The 25,619-nt window shown below is 36.0% G+C and overlaps 1 protein-coding gene across 1 annotated transcript in view; it reads left to right on the forward strand.

The window, feature by feature from the left end:
- DCHS2 (dachsous cadherin-related 2) overlaps positions 1 to 25,619 on the forward strand; it is a gene marked incomplete at both ends in the record, with an annotated part of 301,321 nt that overhangs the window by 237,122 nt on the left and 38,580 nt on the right. Inside the window, one exon of the mRNA XM_082633895.1 lies at positions 18,230 to 18,343. Coding sequence (XP_082490021.1) covers positions 18,230 to 18,343 — 114 coding nt within the window. The remainder of the gene's footprint in view (positions 1 to 18,229; positions 18,344 to 25,619) is intronic.

The following is a 25,619-nucleotide window of genomic DNA, read 5'->3' on the forward strand; positions in this document are numbered from 1 at the left end:
CTTGTGAAGAAGAGTGCCTTGGGAAAGAGAGATGAGTTAGAAGGGTACTGTGGTAATCCACATGGTGAATGACCAGGGACCAAGTAAAACTGCGGTCGTGGGGGAAGGCAAGAGGGAATGTGGTCTCTGTGTTTCCAAGACAGCCGCGGTGGGACTTCTTGATTATTTAGACCCAGGGACCTCAACCCTGGCTGCACGTAGATACACCTGGGGAGCTTTTAAAAATTACTGATACCTGGACATCAACTCCCCCAACCCCCAAACAAATTAAATGAGAATCTTTGAAGATAGAACAGACATTGTGAATTGGTAGAAGCTCCCATGTAATTATGTGTGAAAGTCAGGGGTAAAGGTAGATAGAGAGAGGGCTGAGAAGAAATCCAAAGTAATGCCAATATTTTACAGGAGTTGGAGATGCAATGCATCTTCAGAAGAGATTGAGATGGAGAGGCCAAGGCACTGCTGACCATTCCTGGGCAGATGGTGTTAGAGAAACAGGAAGGTGGCACATTCCAGAAGCGGGGAGTGGTCAACCATATCTAATTTGTAGCTGAGGTTTGGGAAGATAAGGACTGAAAAGTGGCTGTTAGCTCAATCGGAGGCCTGTCCCCAGAGCAGAAATGAATGAGGTGGTGGGGTTACCACCCACTGGGAGTGGGGCTACGGCACTCACAGAACCTTTCCAGGGTGGGGCTGGGAAGAGTGTTACCTGAGATGGTCTGAGCATACTGTCTTGGCATAGGGAAGTAAGAACATGGTAGAAAGGAAGGCATGTCTGAAAAGATAAGTCCGTGCATCAAATACAAAGGATAAGAGAATGACACAATTAGCAAAATGAAGGTCTGGAAGAGTTCAGGAAGGAAATCCTGAGGAGTAGGTTTGAAACTTTGTTATAATTGTTCAGGATGTGGCAAAGAATAAAGACCAATAGCCGAGACCTCCTAAGTGAACCAGAGTCGGCCATGACTGTTTACAAGAATTGTGTGCAGCCAGACCTCAGCAGCTTTGGAGAGGATTGGGAACTTTGGAGAGCACCAAGTTGCTAGAGCTTAATATTTTTAGAAACCAGAGTATAGAGGAGTGCAGAGTGAAGTGGAGATGGGGAATTCAGCCATTTTTGACAAGGCTGGGCCAGGAAGGGACAGAAAGGAACGTGGCAATAGCTTTAAGAGCCCTGAAGATCAGAGGCTATTTTATTTTGTTTTTGAAAGCTGAAAGAGATTTAGACATTGGTGATTTACTGCACTTTAAAGTCTACAAAGAATTTTTGTTTACATGTAAGTCAGAAACCACAAAGCACTTAGAAATATCAGAATCTCCATTCATTGCTTTCTGGTCTCAGTCGGTACCTGTCATTTGTGGAGGCTGACCCCACTTTCAGATTATTTTGAGGGCAGCAGTCCTGTCTCCCTGAAGAGCTGCTGTGGCAATCAAATGGACTCGTAAAAATTAACCTCATAAAAGACATTTCTTATAATCTAAGTGAAATATTTTTAAGATTTTGGGGGCCACATTTTATTTGTTTCTTGAAATAATTGGAAATGTGCTATCTCATAAGCAAAGTTGATCACTCATATAAAAAATTGTGTAACCTTTCTTTCTGGACATGTGCAGGCTCTGGATTCTGGCTGACTTTTGGGTTCCAGGAGCTGAACGGAGAATAAGGATGGGTCTTAAAAGTGCAGGGAATGTTAAGTCTGATTATCAACCTGGGGATGCAGCCTAGACAGGGAATGGCTGGAAAATGAGGGGAGATCAGCAGCGGCCGGTCCACAGGCAAGATCTGGAGTCTGACCCAACGTCGAAGCAACAGTGAAAATTCTCAAGCTCATGTTTTGAATCTTCATGTTTTAGGTTTCTGTAAATTACAAAATTGGAGAGGAAGTAGGGGCCTCCAGGAATCATTTTAGCACTGCGTTTCTCAAGGTTGTTATGAGTGCATTTTTAAATGATTAAATGAAGCCATTTACAGATAATCACTCCTTTTAAAAAAGTTGCCCACTAAAATCTGTAATCCCATTAAAAAATATATTTCAGACTGTTTACTTCTCATTGCATGTATTAATTCTATATTGGTTTTCTTCCTCATCTCTCTTTTTCTAAAGTACATGAAAAGTCAAGAAGCACTTTTTATGACTTCCTCTATTATTTCCTTAGGTGTTCACAAAAGCAAATGTGTTCAAGATTGCATGCATTTTACATTTTAAAACATAGTTTTCATCTGTTCACAAATTTTGGAAAATTACTCATTTTGAGCATTTTCCATGCTTTATCTCATCGCAGGGGTAGAATTTTTGGAAAGCCCTATGTTCAGTCATTTTTTGATGATGAGAAGGTGGGAAGGAAAAAAATCAACTCCTTTTTTTTTTTTTTGGCAGTGGTAAGAAACACATAAAATTTACCATTTTTAAGTGCACAGTACAGTAGTGTTAACAGTATGTATATCATTGTGCAGTGGATTTCTCCAACTTTTTCATCTTTCAAAATTGAAACTCTACACTCATTGAACAACTCTTTCCTCTCCCTCCACTCCAAGCAAGGACCATTCTACTTTTTGCTTCTAAGGGTTTGACTATTTTAGATACATTATATAAGTGGAGACATGCAGTATTTGTCTTTTTGTGACTGGCTAATTCACATAATGTCCATCAATGTTGTGCCATAAGACAGGATTTCCTTCTTTTTTAAGATTGAGTACTATACCATTGTATGTTTATACCACATTTCTTTATCCATTTATCCACTTAAAGCCATTTAGGTTGTTTCTACCTCTTGGCTCTTGTAAATAATGTTACAATGAACATGGATGTGCAGATAAGTCTTTAAGATCCTGTTTTCAGTTCCTTAGATATATACCCAGAAGTAGGATTGCTGGATCATATGGTAGTTCTAATTTTAATTTTTAGAGGATTATCCACACTGTGTTCCATAGTGGCTATACCATTTTACATTCCCACCAACAGTGTACAAGAGTTCCAGTTTCTCCTTACCTTTAGTGACACTTGTTATTTTTTTTGTTTGTTTGTTTGTTTTTTTTGATAGCAGGTATCCTAACTTGTGTGAAGTGACAACTCACTGTGGTTTTGATTTGTATTTCCTTGGTGATTAGTGATGTTGAGCATCTTTTCATGTACCAGTGGGCCATTTGTATACCTTCTTTGAAAAAATGTCTATACAAGCCCTTTGTTCATTTTTCAATTGATTTTGTTTTCTGTTGAGTTGTAGGAGTTCCTTATATATTTTGGAGATTAACCCCTTATCAGATATATAATTTGCAAATATTTTCTCCCATTCCATAGATTGCCTTTTCACTCTGTTGATTGTTTCCTTTGCTGCATAGAAGCTTTTTATTTTGATGTAGTCCTATTCATCTATTTTTTCTTTTGTTGCCTGTACTTTTGCTCTCATATCCAAGAAATTATTGCCAAATCCAATGTCATGAAGTTTTACCCCTATGTTTTCTTCTAGGAGATTTAAATTCATTTTTAGTTAATTTTTTAAGTATGGTGTAAGATATTCAAATACATTTATTTTGCAGTTATCTAGTTTTCTTAACACAATTTGTTAGACTATCCTTTCCCTGTTGTGTAGCCTTGGCATCCTTGTCAAAGATCATTTGAAAATATATGTGAAAGTTTATTTGTGGCATCTCTATTCTGTTCCATTGGTCTGTATATCTCTCTGTATGTCAGTACCATACTGTTTTGATTACTGTAGCTTTGTAATATGTTTTGAACTCAGGAATGTGAGGTCTCCAGAATTGCTTTTCTTTCTCAAGATTGTTTGGCTATCCAGAGTACTTTGAGATTTCATATGAATCTTAAGTTTTTTTTCTATCTCTGCAAAAAATACCATTGGGATTTTGATAGGAATTGCATTGATTCTGTAGATTGTTTTGGGTAGTACGGACATTTTAAAAATATTAAGTCTTCTACTCCATGAACACAGAATGTATTTACATGTATTTGGGTTGTCTTTCATTACTTTTAACAATGTTTTGTACTTTTTTAATGTATAAGACTTTCACCTCCCTGGGTAAGTTTATTCCTAATTATGTTTTGATGCTATTAATTGGAATTGTTTCCCTAATTTCTTTTTTTGATTATACATGGTTAGTGCATAGAAATGCAACTGATTTTTTGTGGAATGGATAAGGTTTGCTACATATAAGATCATGTCATCGTGTCATGAGAACAGAGATAATTTTACTTCTTTTTTGATTTGGATGCCTTTAATTTCAAAACCTAATTTCCCTGACTAGGATTTCCAGTGCTATATCACATAGAATTGGCAAGAGTGGACATCATTGCCTTGTTCCTGAGCTTAGTAGAGAAGCTTTCTGTTTTTCACCATTGAGCAGGATGTTTGTTACCTGTGGGTTTTTTTATATATGGCCTTTATTATTTTGTGGTAATTTCCTTATAATACTTCTAGTTTATAGAGTGTGTTTATCCTGAGAGATTGTTGAATTTTGCCACTTTTTCTGATGTATTGTGATTTCTTATCCTTTGTTCTATTAATGTGGTGTATCATAGTGGTTGATTTTCATATGTTGAACAATGATTGAATCCCAGGGTTGAGTCTCAATTGGTTATGGCACCTGATCATTTTAATATGCTGTTTAATTCAGTTTGCTAATACTTTGTTGAGGGTCTTTGTATCTATATTCACCAGGGCTATTGGTGTGTAGTTTTCTTTTCTTGCAGTGTCTCAGTCTGGTTTTGGTATCAGAGTAATGCTGGCCTCATAAAATAAGTTTGAAAGTGTTCTATCCTTTTAAATTTTTTTGGAAGAGTTTGAGAAGAACTGGTGTTAATTCTACTTTATGTGTTTGGTAGAATTCACCAGTGAAGCCATCTGTTCCTCTTTACTGGGAGATTTTTGATTACTGATTCAATCTCCTAACTAGTTACAGATCTGTTCAGATTTTTTCTTTCTTCATGATTTGATTTTGGTAGGGTGTATGTTTCTATAAATGTATCCATTTCTTCTAAGTTATCTAATTTGTTGGTGTATAATTGTTCATAGTAGTCTCTTATGATACTTTTTATTTCTATGGCATCAGTTGTAATGTGTCCCCTTTCACATTTCTGATTTTTCTTATTTGAGGCTTCTCACTTCTTTTTTTCTTTTCTAGCTAAAGAATTGTCAATTTTACTGATCTTTTTCAAAATAAAAGTTTTATTGATTTTTAATTGTTTTTATACTATTTTATTTATTTCTACTCTAATCTTTATTTTTTTATTCCTTCCTTTGTTTTCAGTTTGTTCCTCTTTTTCTATATCCTTGAGGTATAAACCTATGTTGTTGATTTGCAATCTTTCTTCTTTTTTAATGTAGGCAGTTACTGCTATAAAATTCCCTCTTAGTACTGCTTTTGCTGCATCTCATGTTTTGATATGTTGTGTTTTTGTTTCGTTTGTCTCAAGATATTATCTAATTTTCCTTTAGATTAGTTCTTTGACCTGTTAGTTGTTAAAGAGCATGCTATTTAATTTCCATGTATTTGTAAATTTTCTAGTTTTTCTTTGTTGTTTATTTCTAGTTTCATTCCATCATAGTCAGAAAAGATAGTTGGTATAATCTTCTTAAATTTGTCCAGATTCTGTGGCCTAACATGTGATATGCCCTGGAGAATGTTCCATGTGCTCTTGCGGATACACTTGGAAATGTTTAATAGACATGAGAATGTGTATTCTGCTATTGTTGGGTTAAGTCTTCTGTGTATGTCTCTTAGGTCCAGTTAGTCTATAATGTTGTTCAAGTCCTCTGCTTCCTTATTGATCTTTTGTTTGGTTGATATATCCATTATTGAAAGTGGGGAATTGAAATATCCTGCTATTATTGTGTTACTATCTATTTCTCCCTTCATTTCTGTCAGTGTTTGCTTCATATGTTCAGGTGCTGTACTCTTAGGTGCATATATACTTATAATTGCTACATATTCTTGGTGAATAGACCTTTTTTTATATAATGTCCTTCTTTGTCTCATGACAGTCTTTGACTTAAACTCTATTTTGTTTGATATAAGTACAGCCATCCCTGTCGTCTTTAGTGCACCATTTGCATGGAATATCTTTCTCCATCCTTTCACTTTCAGCCTATGGGTGTCCTTATACCTAAAATGAGTGTCTTCTAGACAGTATGTAGTTGGAGTTTGTGGGTTGTTTTTAACCCATTCAGCCACTGTGTTTTTTTAATTGGGGACTTTATTTTATTTTTATTTTTTTTGCGGTACACGGGCCTCTCACTGTTGTGTCCTCTCCCATTGTGGAGCACAGGCTCTGGACGCACAGGCTCAGCAGCCATGGCTCATGGGGCTAGCTGCTCCGTGGCATGTGGGATCTTTCCATACCGGGGCATGAACCCATGTCCCCTGCATCGGCAGGTGGACTCTCAACCACTGCGCCACCAGGGAAGCCCCTAATTGGGGACTTTTTATCCATTTATGTTTAAAGTAATTATGATCAGGGGGGACTTAGTTTTGACATTTTAAAATTGTTTTCTGTATGTTTTGTAATTATTTTGTCCCTCTTTTGTTCTCTTGCTGCCTTCCTTTGTATTTCACTGATTTTTTGAAGTGTCGAGCTTTGAGTTCCTTCTTATTTCCTTTTGTGTTTCTTCTATAGGTGTTTTCCTTGTGGTTACCATGGGGATTACATAAAACATCTTCTAGTTTTAGCAATCCACTTTAAACTGATAACAACTTAACTTTAATCACATACAAAAACTCTTCTCCTTTACTTCTCCCTCCCACTTTATGATATCAATTTCACAAGTTACATCTTTTTATATATTGGTCCATTAACATAGTTTTATACTTAAAGTTATATTTAATGCTTTTATCTTTTAGATTTTATACCAGAATTAAAAGTGATTTATGTACCACCATTACAGTGTTGCAGGATTTGCTATTTGTCTGTAGATTTACCTTAACCAAAGAACTTTATATTTTTGTGTGCTTTCACGTTACTATCTAGACTCCTTTTATTTCAACTTGAAGGACTTCCTCCAGCATTTCTTCTGAGGCAGATCTAGTGGTGATGAGCTCTCTGAGCTTTTGTTTATTGGAGGTCTTTATTTCTTCTTCATTTTTGAAGGACAGTTTTGTTAGATATAATATTCTTGGTGACAATTTTTTCTTTCAGCACTTTGAATAAATCATCCCACTCCCTTTTGGCCTGGAGTTTTCATAAAGACTTTTGGACCATCTACTCTTGTTGTTAGACTATATCTCTATGGGGGACTAGATCTAAGGTTCTCTATTCAGTCATCTTGCTGATGTGACTCCCACTTTTTTTTCTTAAATGACTGAAATATGTTCAACTGTTTCAGTGGCTGGACATTTAAGAGATAACAGATATTTCAAAAATCATCCAAATGTTTTAAAAAATATTTCTCAAGTCAGTCATCTATAAGAAAATGTTTTCATTGCTTAGAAATAACAAAAGTAAAACTCTAGAATTATTTACTCAGGAACAACTCTAAATAAAAGTTCTCATAATTATTTTACCTAAATATATCCACAAATATTGATTTTTATACTCCCAGTGCATTTATTGTTATATAATTCTGCCTTTAAATGAATAGTTCACTGTTGCTGTAGGTGGGTAGTGTTTTAACAGTATTTTTGTAAAGAAGAAAAGAACAAGAACATTAAATGTGTTATACATTTTTACGCAATGTTAGACTTAAAATGAAACTCATAAAAGCCTAAAAATGTAAAAAGCAAATGCTTCTATGTTTCACTTACCTCATGGAAATTGAAGGTACAGTACTTTTTTTTTACATCTTTATTGGAGTATAATTGCTTTACAATGGTATGTTAGTTTCTGCTTAATCAACTATACATATACATATATCCCCATATCTCCTCCCTCTTACATCTCCATCCCACCCTCCCTATCCCACCCATCTCGGTGGACACAAAGCACTGAGCTGGTCTCCCTGTGCTATGCGGCTGCTTCCCACTAGCTGTCTATTTACATTTGGTAGTATGTATAAGTTCATGCCACTCTCTCACTTCGCCCAGCTTACCCTTCTCCTTCCCCGTGTCCTCAAGTCCATTCTCTACATCTGCGTCTTTATTCCTGTCCTGCCCCTAAGTTCTTCAGAACAATTTTTTTTCTTTTTTTAGATTCCATATATATGTGTTACCATATGGTATTTGTTTTTCTCTTTCTGACTTACTTCACTCTGTATGACAGACTCTAGGTCCATCCACCTCATTACAAATAACTCAATTTCGTTTCTTTTTATGGCTAAGTAATATTCCATTGTATATATGTGCCACATCTTCTTTATCCATTCATCTGTTGATGGACACTTAGGTTGCTTCCATGTCCTGGCTATTGTAAATAGAGCTGCAGTGAACATTATGGTACATGACTCTTTTTGAATTATGGTTCTCTCAGGGTATATGTCCAGTAGTGGGATTGCTGGGTCGTATGGTAGTTCTACTTTTAGTTTTTTAAGGAACCTCCATAGTGGCTGTATCAATTTACATTCCCATGAACAGTGCAAGAAGATTTCCTTTTCTCCACACCCTCTCCAGCATTTATTGTTTCTAGATTTTTGATGATGGCCATTCTGACTGGCGTGAGGTGATACGTCATTGTAGTTTTGATTTGCATTTATCTAATGATTAATGATGTTGAGCATTCTTTCATATGTTTGTTGGCAATCTGTATATCTTCTTTGGAGAAATATCTATTTAGGTCTTCTGCCCATTTGTGGATTGTTTTTTTTTTTTTTTTTGATATTGAGCTGCATGAGCTGCTTGTAAATTTTGGAGATTAATCCTTTCTCAGTTGCTTCATTTGCAAATATTTTCTCCCATTATGAGAGTTGTCTTTTCATCTTGTTTATGGTTTGCTTTGCTGTACAAAAGCTTTTAAGTTTCATTAGGTCCCATTTGTTTATTTTTGTTTTTATTTCCATTTCTCTAGGAGGTGGGTGAAAAAGGATCTTGCTGTGATTTATGTTATAGAGTGTTCTGCCTATGTTTTCCTCTAAGAGTTTTATAGTGTCTGGCCTTATGTTTAGGTCTTTAATCTCTTTTGAGTTTATTTTTGTGTATGGTGTTAGGGAGTGTTCTAATTTCATTCTTTTACATGTAGCTGTCCAGTTTTCCCAGCACTACTTATTGAGGAGGCTGTCTTTTCTCCATTGTATATTCTTTCCCCCTTTATCAAATATAAGGTGACCATACGTGCATGGGTATATCTCTGGGCTTTCTATCCTGTTCCATTGATCTATATTTCTGTTTTTGTGCCAGTACCATACTGTCTTGATTACTGTAGATTTGTAGTATAGTCTGAAGTGTGGGAACCTGATTTCTCCAGCTCCGTTTTTCATTCTCAAGATTGCTTTGGCTATTTGGAGTCTTTTGTGTTTCCATACAAATTGTGAGAATTTTTGTTCTAATTCTGTGAAAAATGCCAGTGGTAGTTTGATAGGTATTGATTTGTATCTGTAGATTGCTTTGGGTAGTAGAATCATTTTCACAATGTTGATTCTTCCAATCCAAGAACATGGTATATCTCTCCATCTGTTTGTATCATCTTTAATTTCTTTCATCAGTGTCTTGTAGTTTTCTGCATACAGTTCTTTTGTCTCATTAGGTAGGTTTAGTCCTAGGTATTTTATTCTTTGTGTTGCAATGGTAAATGTGAGTGTTTCCCTAATTTCTCTTTCAGATTTTTCATCATTAGTGTATAGGAATGCAAGAGATTTCTGTGCATTAATTTTGCATCCTGCTACTTTACCAGATTCATTGATTACCTTAGTAGTTTTCTGGTAGTGTCTTTAGGATTCTCTATGTATAGTATCATGTCATCTGCAAACAGTGACAGTTTTATTTCTTTTCTGATTTGGATTATTTTTATTTCTTTTTCTTCTCTGATTGCTGTGGCTAAAACTTTCCTAACTATGTTGAATAAGAGTGGTGAGAGTGGGCCACCTTGTCTTCTTCCTGATCTTAGTCGAAATGGTTTCAGTTTTTCACCATTGAGGACAAGGTTGGCTGTGGGTTTGTCATATATGGCCTTTATTATGTTGATGTAAGTTCACTGTATGCCTACTTTCTGGAGGGTTTTTATCATAAATGGGTGTTGAATTTTGTCAAAAGCTTTTTCTGCATCTATTGTGATGATCGTATGTTTTTTATCCCTCAGTTTGTTAATATGGTGTATCACATTAATTGATTTGTGTATATTGAAGAATCCTTGCATTCCTGAGATAAACCCCAATTGATCATGGTGTATGATCCTTTTAATGTGCTGTTGGATTCTGTTTGCTAGTATTTTGTTGAGGATTTTTGCATCTATGTTCATCAGTGGTATTGGCCTGTAGTTTTCTTTCCTTGTGACATCTTTGTCTGGTTTTGATATGAGGGTGATGTTGGTCTTGTAGAATGAGTTTTGGAGTGTTCCTCCCTCTGCTGTATTTTGGAAGAGTTTGAGAAGGATAGGTGTTAGCTCTTCTCTAAATGTTTGATAGAATTTGCCTGTGAAGCCATCTGGTCCTGGGCTTTCATTTGTTGGAATGTTCAGTATTGTTTTTCATGTTTTACCATTTTTACTTGATGTGAAGTGAGCAGTAATTGTAAGTTTTATCCATATGCCCAGAGACAGACTTTTACTTAAAATCTGTACAATAAGGGAAGACCTAGAAGAATTCCAGACCCTTTAGTTATTTCCTATTTTCTCAGGCAATCTCAGATTTAATCTCTTTGCTGACTTCAGCATCTAATTTGTAGTATTTCATTGAATGATATTTTTTGTGTGCTACTGTTCCATTTGATATTATGAACATTTTATTTGCAATAAAAATAGGATTGTTCCTTTCATGAGAGAGGCCATATGTGATTCTTATTTGCACTTCTGCTCTCATCTTTGTTCTTTTACATGCAAGCAATCTCCATGTTTTCTTTTGTGATTGGGCATATAATAAGCATTCTAACCCGTGAAGAAAAGGCCATCAGCAAGACCGTACATCTTGCCATTGTGGCCGTTTCTCTTCTTACTGCCATTGTTAAGAATATGTGACAAGCCAGTTGAAATAAAATTTCCTGTGTTTAAAAAATAAATTGTATCAGGAAGCACAGAATTGTGATTTAGCACTGAAGATAAAATGTACTGCACTATTGGGAAGGCATACTCCTACCAAAATGTAAGACATTTTAATATTAACAAGGTCTCCTGAAATGTAACAAAGTGAGCATCAGATTATAATGCAATTTTAAGCATTCTCAACATATGTAGTAACTTGACTGAAAAGGATTGATTAAAATCCTTTATTTTGTGACTGAATGACTTCATAACTTGCTTGAAAAGAATAATCATTTGGAAACTCTGATAAATGATTTTTAAACTTTATCACAGTTTATTTTAAACATAATGTTTAAAATAAAGTACAGAGTAACACATCCAGTTTTGGTTTTCCTGTTCTTTCTCCATTATGGATATTGTTTTATGCCTTTTCCACTGCATTTTCAGTTTTGTGGCCAGTATCACATACATGTTTCTTTTAATATTTATAGTGATCGTTGCATTTTTCTTTGAGTGTTAAGTGTTTAAAAGGCTCCTGGGGAAAATATTGTCTGTTCCAAGGCCTTTTCTTTCTTCTTTTCTTTTTAGTGAAAACCTTTTACCTATCCGGAAAAAAAAATATGTCAATTTGACTTCATTTATGGATTGTCTTTACTATGGACTGTATCAGGATGGGTTTCAAGCTTGTTCCTAGGCTCTCCACAGTAGGATTCAATGAGGAAACCCAGTAGAGATCTCAAATAGGTGCTATTTTTTTTTTAACTACTGCAAATCCCACTATCAGAAGTGGTGTTCTTGCATTGAATAATTAAAACAAAAAAATAGTTGCTGTTGTTTTAGAACAGTCTTGAAGGCAGAGAAGCATTTTTCTAATCTCCCAGCCTGTAACACTTCAGTGATCACCTCTTTTCCTTACTTCCTCTCTCTGTCTCCTCTATTACCTCCCATCTTTCCATACTTATTAAGCACCTGCTTAATAGGTGTACAAAGGAACAATATTTTTCTTCCAGTTTTATTGAGCTATAATTAACATACAACACTGTATAAGTTTAAGGTGTACAGCATCATAATTTGACTTAGATACATTATGAAATGATTACTACAATAAGTTAAGTGAACATCCATTATCTCACATAGATATAAAACTAAAGAAATAGAAAAAAATATTTTCTCCTCATGATAAGAGCTCTTAGCATTTACTCTCCTAACAACTTTTATATGTAACATAGAGCAGTGTTAATTCTATTTAACCTGCTGTACATCACATTCCTAGTATTTATTTATCCTGTAACTGGAAGTTTGTACCTGTTGACCACCTTCATCCAATTCCCCTACCCACCATGACCCTGCCTCTGGTAACCGCAAGTCTGATCTTTTTTATGTGTTTGTTTGTTCGTTTTTGAAGTATAATTGACCTATGACAATATGTTAGTTCCTGGTACATGACACAGCAATTAGATATATCTATACATTTCAAAATTATCACCATTATAATTCTAGTTGTCATCTGTCACCATACAGAGATATTACATAATTATTGACTATATTCCCCACGCTGTACATTTCAAAATCATGACTCATTTATTTTGTATCTGAAATTTGTACCTTGTAATCTCCCTCACCTATTTCTCTCCTCCCTTCTGGCAACCACCTGTTTGTTCTTTGTATGTATCTATGATTCAGTTTCTGTTTGGTTATGTTTGTTCATTTGTTTTATTTTTTATATTCCACATGTAAGTGAAATCCTATAGTATTTGTCAGTCTCTGCCTGATTTATTTGCATCCATATTGTCACAACTGCCAAGATTTCCTTCTTTTTAAGGCTGAGCAATATTCCATTGCACATATATATCACATCTTCTCTATCCATTCATCTATTGATGAGCACTTGAAAATAAAGTGTATTCTGCTGCTTTGGTGTGGAATGTTCTATACATATCTAGTAAGTCTACCCGGTCTAATGTGTTGCTTAAGACTGGTATATCCTTATTGATTTTCTGTCTGGATTTTCTCTCTATTGAGGTAAATGGGGTGTTAAAGTCTGCTACTATTATTGTTTTACTGTCAATTACTCCTTTTATGTCTGTTAATATTTTCTTTACATATTTAGGTGCTCTTATTTTAGGTGCATATATATTTACAATTGTTATATCTTCTTGGAATAATCATTTTATCATTCTGTAATGTCCCTCTTTGTCTCTTATTACTGTCTTTGTTTTAAAGCTTATATTGTCTGATATAAAGTACTGCTACCCTAGCTTTCATTTCATTTTCATTTGCATGTAATACTTTTTTCCATCCCCTTACTTTCAATCTATGTGTGTTTTTAGATTGAAGCAGGTCTCTTGTAGGCAGAATATATTTGGGTCTTGTTTTTATATTCATTCAGCCACTCTATGTCTTTGATTGGAGCATTTAATCCATTTACATTTAAAGTAATTATTGATAGGTATGTCTTATTGCCATTTTGTTAATTGTTTGGTGGTTGTTTTTGTAGTTCTTTCTGTTCCTTTTTTTCTTTTTGCTCTCTGCCCTTGTGATGACTGTCTTAATGCTATATTTGGATTCCTTTCTCTGTTTTGTGTTGTATCTGTTATAGATTTTTGGTTTGTGGCTTATATACAGCTATGTATATAAATCACACACATATATGTGTGTGTGTATATATATATATATATATAATTATTTTAAGTTGCTGATCTCTTAGTTTGAATACATTTTAACAACCCTACATTTTGACTCCATAACATTTTCTGTTTTTGACATCATATTTTACATCTTTTTGTTCTGTGTATCCCTTAACTACTTATTGTGAATGTAGATGATTTGACTACTTTTGTCTTTTAGCCTTCATTCTGGCTTTATAAGGGGTTGATTTACTACCTTTACTTATATTTGTCTTTACCGGTGAAATTTTTCCTTTTGTAACTTTCATATTTCTAGCTGTAGCCTTCTCTTTCCTGCTTAGAGAAGTGCCTTTACCATATCTTAGAAAGTTGGATTCCTGGTGCTGAACTCTTTTAGCTTTTGCTCATCTGTAAAACTTTTGATCTTTCCTTCAAATCTGAATGAGACTGTTGCTGAGTAGAGTGTTCTTGGTTGTAAGTCTTTCTCTTTCATCATTTTAACTATATCATGCCACTCCCTCCTGGCCTACAGAGCTTCTGCTGAAAAGTCAGCTGATAGCCTTATGGGATTCCATGGTATGCAACATTGTTTTTCCCTTGCTGCTTTTAATATTCTCTTTTTATCTTTAACTTTTGACATTTTAATCACAACGTGTCTTAGTGTCATCTCTTTAGTGTTGATCCTGTTAGGGACTCTCTGTGCTTCCTGGACCTGGAGTTGTGTTTCCTTTCCCACGTTAAGGACATCTTCAGGTTTTTTTTGTCTTCAAATATGTCCTTTCTTTCTCTCTTTTCTTCTGGGACCCCTATAATATGAATGTTAATATTGATGCTGTCCCAGAGGTCGCTTAAACTATCTTCATTGTTTTATCCTTTTTTTTTTTTTTCAGTTCAACTTGAGGGATTTCTGATACTCTGTCTTCCAGGTCAGTGATCCATTCCTCTGTATCATCTAACCTACTGTTGATTTATTCCAGTGAATTATTATTATTATTATTTTTTTTTTGCCGTACGCGGGCCCCTCACTGTTGTGGCCTCTCCCATTGTGGAGCACAGGCTCTGGACGTGCAGGCTTAGCAGCCATGGCTCACGGGCCCAGGTGCTCCATGGCATGTGGGATCTTCCCGGACTGGGTCACAAACCCGTGTCCCCTGCATCGGCAGGCAGACTCTCAACCACTGCACCACGAGGCAAGCCCTATTCCAGTGAATTTTAAATTTCAGTTATTGTATTCATCTCCTTTTGGTTGTTTTTTAAATTTTCAAACTGTTTGTTAAACTTCTGTGTTCATCCATTTTTCTCCCAAGTTCTTTGAGCATCTTTATGATTATTATCTTGAACTCTTTATCAGGTAGATTGCTTATCCCTACTTCACTTCGTTGTTTTTCTGGGGTTTTATCTTGTTTCTTCATTTGAAACATATAAAGCAGCAAACAGTTGATACACACAACAACATGCTTGATTCTCAAAAATGTGTGCTAAGGCAAAGAAGACAGTTATTGTATGATTTGTAAGTACATGAAACTTTAGAGGCAAAACTAATCTAGATTTATAGAAATATATAGAAAACAAATATATGGAAAAGCTCTTCTGCTCTCATGGAATTTAGTTCAATTTTAGCAGAGAGGTAAGATCAGTCTTCAAATGTGTTCTGAACAAATTCATGAGTGACAAATAAGTACCATCATCTAAGAGCTAGAAGGGCTGGTAACAAAAAAGGAGAAATTCATCTTCTCTATCAGAAATGGTAAATGTCCAGACACAGGACTGTAGTCAAGCCACAGCAATATTTTGTTCAACCCAGGTGGTGGCTTATTTTTCTCTCCCTAAATTAAATATTTTCTGACATTTGGGAATTGGGAGATTTCACATGAAAATAAATATCAGTTTTTGACCTTCTCTTGAAAAGACCAGAATCCACAGTATCCTGAAACCTGCTTTCCCTGCTGGCAGTAATAAGTTAAAGCTGAGTGCCTTAGTTGCATCAGGCAGTCTCTGGCCTCCTCCACCCATCTAGCTCCTATATATGTCCATGTTTCTTGCTTTTACCAAAAAGCATCTGAGCTAATAAGCCCTGATGTATACTCATCTCTGACACCTGTTTCCTTATCAAATGTTTCCTTTCACTTTTCCTCTGGTGCTTTGCTGATGCCATCTTATACCAGGCCCCCAGTGATACATACTCAGCAGTCAGAGAGCCTCCTACAGAATCCACCTCATTCCCATCTCTCCCACTCAGTGCAATATGTCTTTGCTAGTAGGCAGCATCCTATAGGTCAGGATGAAAGTTAAGAGGAGTGGCAGGGTCATTGCCAGAGTGGGAGTCTAAAGTAGATGCCATAAGTTATAGGCCTAAGACAAGAGGGTCAGGTTGAGTAAAGAATTATCAGAAGTGGTGGGTAAGTAGAGAACAAGAAGGCAAAGTACAAAGATGAACTAAAAAGGGGATTGGAAATGGCCAATAAGCACATGAAAAGATGCTCAACATCATCAGACATTAGGGAGGTTAAAATTAAATCCACAGGGAGACACCACTACACACCCACTAGGATGACCAAAATTAAAAATACTGACAATACCAGTGGATGTACAGCAACTGGAATTCCCCTATGTTGCTAGCAGGAATGTAAAGTAGTCGACCACAGTAAAAAACAAGATCTGACTGTATAGCACAGGGAACTATATTCAATATCCTGTGATAAACCATAATGGAAAAAAATATGAAAAATATTATGTGTATATATGTATAAGTGAATCACTTTGCTGTACACCAGAAACTAATACATTATAAATCAACTATACATCAATAATAAATAAATAAATAAATAAATAAATAAATAAAATGGAACAGCCACTTTGGAAAATAGTTTGGCAGTTAATAGTATATGCATGTTAAACATACACTTACTGTAGGTGTTTAACCCTCAGGAATGAAGACATGTGGCCATCAAACCCTTTTACATGAATGTTGATAGCAACTTTATTCATAAACCCCATACTGAAAACAACCCAAATGCCCATATGTAAGTAATGGATAAACAAATGTAGACTGTCCAAGGGTCTGAGAGAACTTTTTGAAGTGGTAGAAATATTCTACATCTTGACTGTGATGGTGGCTACATAGGTGTGTATAGTTGTTACAGGTGTGTATAGTCATATATAGGCATGTGTAGTATATAGAACTATATACTTAAACTATGTGTATATTATTGTAAGTAAGTTTTACCATAATAAAGTTGATTAAATAAAAATACTTAAAAATAAAACAGAACAGGCAGTCATAGGAGGGAGACAAATGGACAACCAAGACAGGAAGCAAAGCAGAGGTGAGCAGCAAAGGGCATAAGATATCATAAACAAAGATGGCAAGGTTCTAACTTGGGGCCAAGATGGATTTTTGAAAATCCTCCCAGTGAAATTGCAGTTCTAATCATACCAATTTTCTTATTATCTCTGTCAGTCCTTACTAATTCTTCTCTTATGCTGGTGATCAGTCTGTTTCCTAGAAACTGACATGACTTCCTTCTTTCTTCTCTAATTCCTACCCCTAAATCAATTTCTGTTTTTCCCTTGAAGTTATCTCTTTACTGCCCCTGCCCTAGCTTAACAATTCTTGAATGAATCTGTATCATGCAGTTAAGACCTTGGTTACTTTCTAGTTGGGTTGCTTTTACCTACAAGTCTACTGTAAACTGGTTAAAGGAAGATTTCTTATATTTATACCCTTGTTACCTCCTTTCCCACATCCCATGCAATGTTCAGGGAAATGTGTCAGCATATGTCTCTAATTTGTCCCCTTCTTTTCATCCCCACCCCCCACTATCCTAGGTTGTTGTCTCTTGCATGGTCTATTGCAGTATTTCTTTTCCTTTCTTACAGCTCCTTGTTGTCCAGACAGCAGTGAGATTGATGCCTTTTAAAAGTAAATCAGATGATTTTACTTATTTCCTTTAAATGCTTCTATATCTTCCCATTGCACTTAGAGTAAAATCTAGTCCCTCCCACCTCGACACTGTCTTCACCATCCACATTTCCCCTACACACTGTGCCTCACCAAACCAAGCCCTCTCCCAGCCCAGGGCCTCTGTGCTGCTCTTCCCTCTCCTAGAATCATTTTCTTCCCACTCTTTCTATGGCTTCTCATGCTTCACAGTTCAACTGGAATGTCATTCCTCTGTGGCCTCTGCAAAGGGGTATCCACCTCCCTGCAGAAAAAGTATTTTATATCACATAACCTTGTTTATTTCTTTTCAGGGAACTTAGCATATCTGAAATCTACCTTGATTATGTATTTCTTTAATGACTTATTGTTCATCTCCTTCCATCAGTTAATAACCATCAAGAAGACAGAGATCTTTTCTACCTTGTTTGTTGCTATATCCCCAGCACCTAGCATGGGGCTTGGCTTTTTGAAGACACTAAATAAATAATCATTGACTGAAAGACAAGTGAAAATATAATAGGCAAATAATAACCACTCACTGTTTGCTCTTGTTTTTCCTGAAGTTTCTTTTCCTAAATCTCTCTTTTTTTTTAACCTAATTTTTACAGGTACTTCTATTGTGACTATAAAAGCTTTTGCTACTGACTCAGTTCGGGAAAACATTAACTATTCAATTTTTAGTGGAAATGAAGATGGAGTTTTTTCCTTGTGCTCCAACTCAGGTAATCCTTCTCTACCTTCTAATAGCTTTATTTTCTGCTCCACTTAATGTTACTAATAAGACATACTTCTGCAAAGAAAACTCAAGATTTGAAAGGTAGAAATTGTTAGAGGTAAATAATTTAAAAGGTAAACAACAAAGAGTTTTTTATGCTGGCTGATGAGAAATCAAGAACTATTTGTTTACATGTACTCCTTAAGAATTCTATTCACATTTCCAAATTAAACAGTACCTATCCTACCCTACTTGTTATTTGATGATAACATGGTTTCTATTTATGATTTACCTATCCATTTGGGAGAATTGGAGATGTAGTAGGGAGATCAGTGAGAATGGGTTTGAATTGAAAATAAACACACATGTGTAGCCTTAGGAAATTTTCATCAGAGATTCTTCTGATTTGCCACTTAATGTCAACAGTGCAACAAAAAAGGATGGCTGGAAAGGTTTCTATGTGGTGGTAAAGAAATTACTTCCAAATACAGCATGTATTAAATTTAACTTTAATAAGACCATTATTGTGCTTTAAATGAATACCAATTGATTATTTGGAACATACTTTTTTTAACTAACAACTATGTAGTGGATATGTATCTACTGCTTCATTGTCAACCTCAAGAAGAATGTTTTTAATAATTTCTATATTACCATACAACTGCCTTATTTAATCCATACTATGTGCACATGGAAAGAATTGAGAGGGGTCATTTCTTAAGCAAAAGCCTTCTCATCCAGGGTAGCGTTATGACTTTTTGGTCCATGCAGCCTTTGCTCAGCAACGTCTCTAAGATAGCCTGCAAGAAGTCTTCATCTCTTCACCTTATCATTTGGTTAAAGGGTGATGCAGGAAGCCTGTTGGCAAGAAGGCCATTTGCAAATACCACCAAACCTTAAGTTTCTAGCAGTCGGGGGTCTGAGGGTTCTGGGAAGGGAGCTGAGATTAGAACGTTGAGGGAGAACGTTGAGTATGCACATTTTCCCAGGTCACTCAAATCCTTCCGCCATCACACACATAACATGGCCCAGGCTTGGCCTTATTTTCTATAGTCTCTCATTAAAATGCAGATAAAATATGCCTAGGGTTAGTTCAAAGAGTTCATCCACAGAAAACTCTTTATTTTTTTAATTAAGTAGTCATTTATTTAAGTTGAAATGTATTTCAAAATTTTATTGTGAAATAGCTACAAGATGATATGTTGAGGTATACAACTGTTTAATGGACAATAGTAAAATAAAAGCCCATGTCTTTGCCACCCATCTCCACAGATGAGACACTGTTAGAACCTCAGGAAGCCCCTGTGTGTCCTTTCCCTCTCACATCTGTCTTATTTCACCCCAGAGGTCATTGGCAAATCAGTAATCTGAATTTGGTATTAATCCCTGCCTTTTCTTCATTATAATTTTCCCACCCCATTTGAATCCCTAAAAAATGTGTTATTAGTTTTACTTTGATTTAAACATCATAATAGAATTATGTTGAATGAACTCCTCTATGGCTTGATTTTTTGCTCTACATTTTTACTATGATGTGTAGTGCATAAGCCATTATGAACACATTAAGGAAGAATAGCAAAGAATGATATGTACCTGCTGCCAAGGCTATAAAATAGAACACCACCATTATCACCGATGCTCCCTTTGGGCCCTTTTGTGATTGCATCTTTTCTCTCCACTGCTCTAGACTGATTAATGCCCAGAATTCAAGGATAATCATCCCCTTGTGACTTAACAGTAAATGTATTTCTAGAAATAGGAATATAGTAAAAGCATTGATTTTGCTTTGAAATTTACATAAATGGATTCATACTCTATGTATTCTATTGATATTAAGTTTTTTAAATTCAAAGTTAGAATCACCCATGTTAATGTGTGTAGCTGGGTTCTTTAATTTTCATTGCTTTACGGTATTCTATTGTAAGTCTATATCACAGCTTATTTATCAGTGTACTGTTGATGGACAGCAAGGTTTCTCTGTCTGGGGATATAATGAACAATCTTGTATGTGTCTTCTGGTGCACATGTAAGGAGTTCTGTAGGCCCTAGAGTGTAGGTTGGGCATGTTTCTCAGAGGGTGCCTATGTTCAGCTATACAGATAGTGCCAAACTGTGTTATGAAGTGGGTCATCCGACTTTACATTCCACCAGCATTGAACGAGAACTGTCACAGTTGTTCATGTCCTACTTTCTATTGCCAATCTGGTGGGTGTGAAATGTTATCCCACTGTGGTTGTAACTTACATTTCCCTTAGTACAAATATATTTGAGCATTTTTTCATAGTTTATTGACTATTTCTGTTTTCTTCTATGTGAAAAGCATATTGATATCTTTTGCGTATTTTTCTGCTAAGTTATTTGTGTTTTTCTTGCTGAAGTGTAAGGATTTTTAATATATTTTTATTAGTGTTTATCCTTTGTTTTTTGTTACAGTTTTTTTTTATAATTTGTGACTTGTCTTTCACTCTCATTAAGGCACGTTTTGAGTTTAACGTTAGAATGAATCAGTCTTATTTTATGACTTGCCTTTTTTGTAGGCTGTTTAAGAAATTCTTCCCCACCCTGAGATCATGAAGATATTCTTATATTGTCTTTTAAAATTTTTATAGTTTTTCTATGTTTCACATTTATATCTTTAGTGTATCTAGGATTGATTTTTGTGTTTTACGTGAGTTAGAGATAGCTTTTCTTTTTTACTTTTCCTCTCTTCTCCTCTCCTCTTCTCTCCTTTCCTTTCTCTTTCTTGCTTTTCAACCAGGACTCCCAGTTATTCCAATGGCCTTATTACCCTGTGATCTGCAGTACCAGCATGGTCATACATCATGTTTCCTGACTTTACTGGACTCTCGACTCTTTTCCATTCTTCTCTTTGTCTATCCACACACTGACACCACACTGCCTTAATTACATTTGCTTTATAAATCTTCATATCAGGGAAGCAGCAACCCCACAATATTTACCCCATCTTCATATTCTTCCTCATGAGTATATTAGCTGTTATTGTCTATCTAGCTCTAATATAAAGCAGTGTATCCACCTGTTAAGTTTTACACACACACACACACATGCCTACTGGGATTGTTTTTCCATGGAAAGGATATTTATTCATGAATTTTGGGATTATATACAGCTGTTCACACCTTCATGCCTGTAACCCATATAACTATGGCATACACATTTGATTTCAGGTGGAATCTTACCCTAATTCACAACAACAACAGCAACAGCAACAAATCTCAAAAAAATCATATAGCTCCAATCTAGAATTTAAGTAACTTAATCATCAGGCCAAAGCGTCCTTCTTTTAATCTCACAAAGTCCTGCATAGCTATGCATAGTAGGTAATAATCATCTACGAAAACTTTTCTTGATTGACTTTTTAAAAAATTGTTGTAAGAACATTTAACATGAGATCTACTCTCTTAACACATCTTAAGTGGGCAAAACTGTATGTTAACCATAGGCATGGCGCTGTGCAGCAGAGCTCTAGAACCTGCTCATCTTGCATAACTGAGGCTTCATTTCCCACTAACCAGCAACTCCCTGTTTCCCCTGCCCCTACCCCTGGCAACCACTATTCTACTCTCTGCTTCTGAATTTGACTACTTTAGATACTTCACATAAGGGGAATCAAGTAATATTTCTTTTTTCTGTGACTGGCACATTTCACTAAACATACATCCTCAAGGTTCACCCAGGTCATATATGGCAGGATGTTCTTTTTTAAGGCTGAATAATCTGTCATTGTAGGTATACACCACATTTTCTTTATCCATTCATCCACCAATGGACATTTAGGTTGTTGGAATTTTTACTGGAATTATATTAATTCTAAATATCAGTTTGGGGAAAATGTGGACCTTTACAGTATTATCTTCTAATCCAGGAATAATATGGAAAATCACACCAATTATTTGTTAATAATTTAATAAAATTACTGTTTCTTTAATAATTATAATAAAGTATTTTCTATAGCATATTTCTTGCTAGATTTAGTCTAAATATTTTATACTTCTTGCTGAGGTAAATGAAAATAATGATTTTTCTATTATTTTTTTAAAGATTATTTTGATAGGGACCATTTTAAAAGTCTTTATTGAATTTGTTACTATATTGCTTCTGTTTTATGTTTTGGTTTTTTGGCTGTGAGGCATGTGGGATCTTAGCTCCCCAGCCAGGGGTCAAAGCTGCACCCCCTGCACTGGAAGGTGAAGTCTTAACCACTGGACCGCCAGGGAAGTCCCCCAAAATGCTTTTTCTGACAGTGTTGGTGTGTACACTTGAAATTAGCTTTTGTATTTTGATTTTGTATCTAGCAAACTTGTAAACTCTTATTGATTCTGATATTTTTCTGAACATTCAATATATACAATCATCTGAGAATGACCATTTTTCTCTGTTTGTTGGAAGTTATACAGTTTTTTCTTTCTTTTAGTGGTTAGCCTAGCTATTTTTTTTTTTCTTGCAGTACACCGGCCTCTCACCATTGTGGCCTCTCCCACTGTGGATCACAGGCTCCGGATGTGCAGGCCCAGCAGCAATGGCTCACGGGCCCAGCCGCTCCGCGGCATGTGGGATCTTCCTGGACCGGGGTACGAACTCATGTCCCCTGCATAGGCAGGCGGACTCTCAACCACTGTGCCACCAGGGAAGCCCTAGCCTAGCTATTTTGACATCTACAAATAAAGCCTAACATTAATCAATATCGTGCTCCTAAATAATATAGGAGACTTAGAATTCTTTAACTTCTAATATCCCTTTTCCAATTTATAAGATATTTTTGACCACAATTTTAGTTCTTTCAAATTAAGCATTATTAATATTTTAAAATTTACCTGCTTCTTTGCTACTCTCTTTGCTAACTGTTCTTTCTTCCACCTCAGACTTTCCTCTGGAATCATTTTACTTCTACCTAAAGTACATCCTTTTGTGAGAGTCTGTTGCAGTAAACTCTCTCAGATTTTAGTTGTCTAAAAAAGTCTTTAATACTTGTTTTTAAGAGAGATTTTTGCTGGGTTTAGAATTCCAGGTTCACAGTTATTTTCTCTTATCATATTTAAGATATTACCCTACCGTCTTCTGGTTTCCACTTGTTGCATTAAGAAGTCAGCTGTTGGGCTTCCCTGGTGGCGCAGTGATTGGGAGTCCACCTGCCGATGCAGGGGACGCGGGTTCGTGCCCCAGTCCGGGGGGATCCCACATGCCACGGGGAGGCTGGGCCCGTGAGCCATGGCCGCTGGACCTACGTGTCCGGAGCCTGTGCTCTGCGGCGGGAGGGGCCGTGGCAGTGAGAGGCCCGCATATCACAAACAAACAAACAAACAAACAAGCAAACAAAAAAGAAGTCAGCTGTTGATCTAAATACCATTTATTTGTACCTTTCTTTGGAACTCCAGTTAGACAAATATTGGGGTCATATCGCTCTCTCCTACATCTTTTTCAAATTTTTCATCTCTGTGTGCCTCTTCTCTTCAGCCTAAGGAACTATACTTTTCATTTCCAGAGGTTATCTTGGGTTATTTTTCAACTCTTTTTGGTCTTTTAAAAAAATAACCTTTTGTTCCTTGCTAATGCCTCCAACCTTCTTTTTTATATATTTAAATATTTAATAATTACATATTTTGTGTCCAATAATTTCTGCATCTTAAGTCTTTGAAGATTTATTCTGCTATCTATGGATTTGCTGGCTGTCATTCATGGTGCCTTGCTTCTCTGTGATTTTTGTGCTTGTTAACTATAAGCTACTCCATTGTCCTGGAAACTTTTTCTTTGAGGATTCTTTGAAGCCTGGGTTGAATTTGTTCCCTCAGGGGAGGATGTGTTTTTGATTCTGCAAATCACCTAGACACTCATCAAGCAAAGCTGATGTAATGGCTTACATTAATTTTGGGGAATTTAAAAATATATATATCTATGATAGTATAGCTACCGTAAATTCAGGCTTAAGCTAATGAATTCCCAGCAGAGACTTCTTATCTCTTTCAACTGACATCAAGGTCAAGAAAAGCAAGTTTCTGTGCATTCATTTTTAATTTTTGTTTTATTATTATTGACCACTAATTTGAAACATATGTAGCCTTTAAGTTTACCAGCTTTATTTTGGTTTTCCTATTGGATCTTTCACCTTTTGTGGGTTCAGGCTTCTTCCCTTATTTTCCACACCCTGTGCAGTGGTCAGAAGTGAATGTCAAGGAAGAGGTTATGTTAAAAACCCTTAGAACAAAAACAAGCTCTTAGTGCTTGCTTGCCTCCCTAAATTACTGTTTTCATTTTTTCCCCCTCTGAGGATTCCTTACTACTGTAGCAACTCAGTAGTGCATTTCAACACACACACACACACACACTCACAATTTATCAAGCATTTTAGTTGTTTTTATGATGAGGATTATTCCAGTCTGTAGTTTACCATACTTCTGTCAAGAAACATTTCTAAGAATCTTTAATTATGATATTAAATTCATCTTTCATGCCACATAATCATTAAATGTGTGTCTAAAGGCATCTAACGCAGGTTTTATCAATGTATATTTTTTAAAACATAAGCCAGTTAAAATAGAAAACTGGTATGTATGGCAAATCAGTAAATTTGGTCTCTAATGTTGCAGTCACTTTTCTTCAGGGTAAAATGCGAGGATGTGAGGGCGATCTGGCTGCAACATCTGTCACCCCATTGATCGCCAGTGTTGATTCAGCTGATCTGGCTGGCTAAGCGGGTGTCCCCTTCCTCCCTCACTGCTCCATGTGCATCCCTCCTGAAGCTGCGTGCTTGGTCAAAGAGGATGACCTTCCCCGATAGAGGAGGACCGTTCTTCGGTCAAGGGTATACTAGTAGCTGCGCTCCCCTGCTAGAACCTCCAAACAAGCTCTCAGGGTAAAATGCGAGAAAACCATTTTATTAGTTATTGGTTTAGTAAGTTATGATTAGATGGCTCTCTGATGAGAACTGTGTTTTCTGTCCAGTTGTGCCCGTGTGCCCTGTTCCATAGTCACAAACCACAGGTTTACTTTTGCATCTAAACTTCTTGTCACTGTAATTTAAAAACATCTACTATTCACTGGTTAAACCAGAAGGAATTTTGGAGTTTGACTATTTGACTAACATTGTCTATGTAAATGACAGATGGTGGTTTTCATTCCATTATTTGGTAGATTACCATAAAACAAAATGATCAAACTTTCAGTGTTTCAAGGATGTAGCTTTAGAGCAGAGAGCTTAAAAGCTTTTGGATAACATAAATGTTCAGCACATTCTGCTTTGGGTGTATACATATGCATATGCACAG

Source organism: Mesoplodon mirus, assembly GCF_964341445.2.
Source record: "Mesoplodon mirus genome assembly, chromosome: 2".
Classification (NCBI taxonomy): Eukaryota; Metazoa; Chordata; class Mammalia; order Artiodactyla; family Ziphiidae; genus Mesoplodon; species Mesoplodon mirus.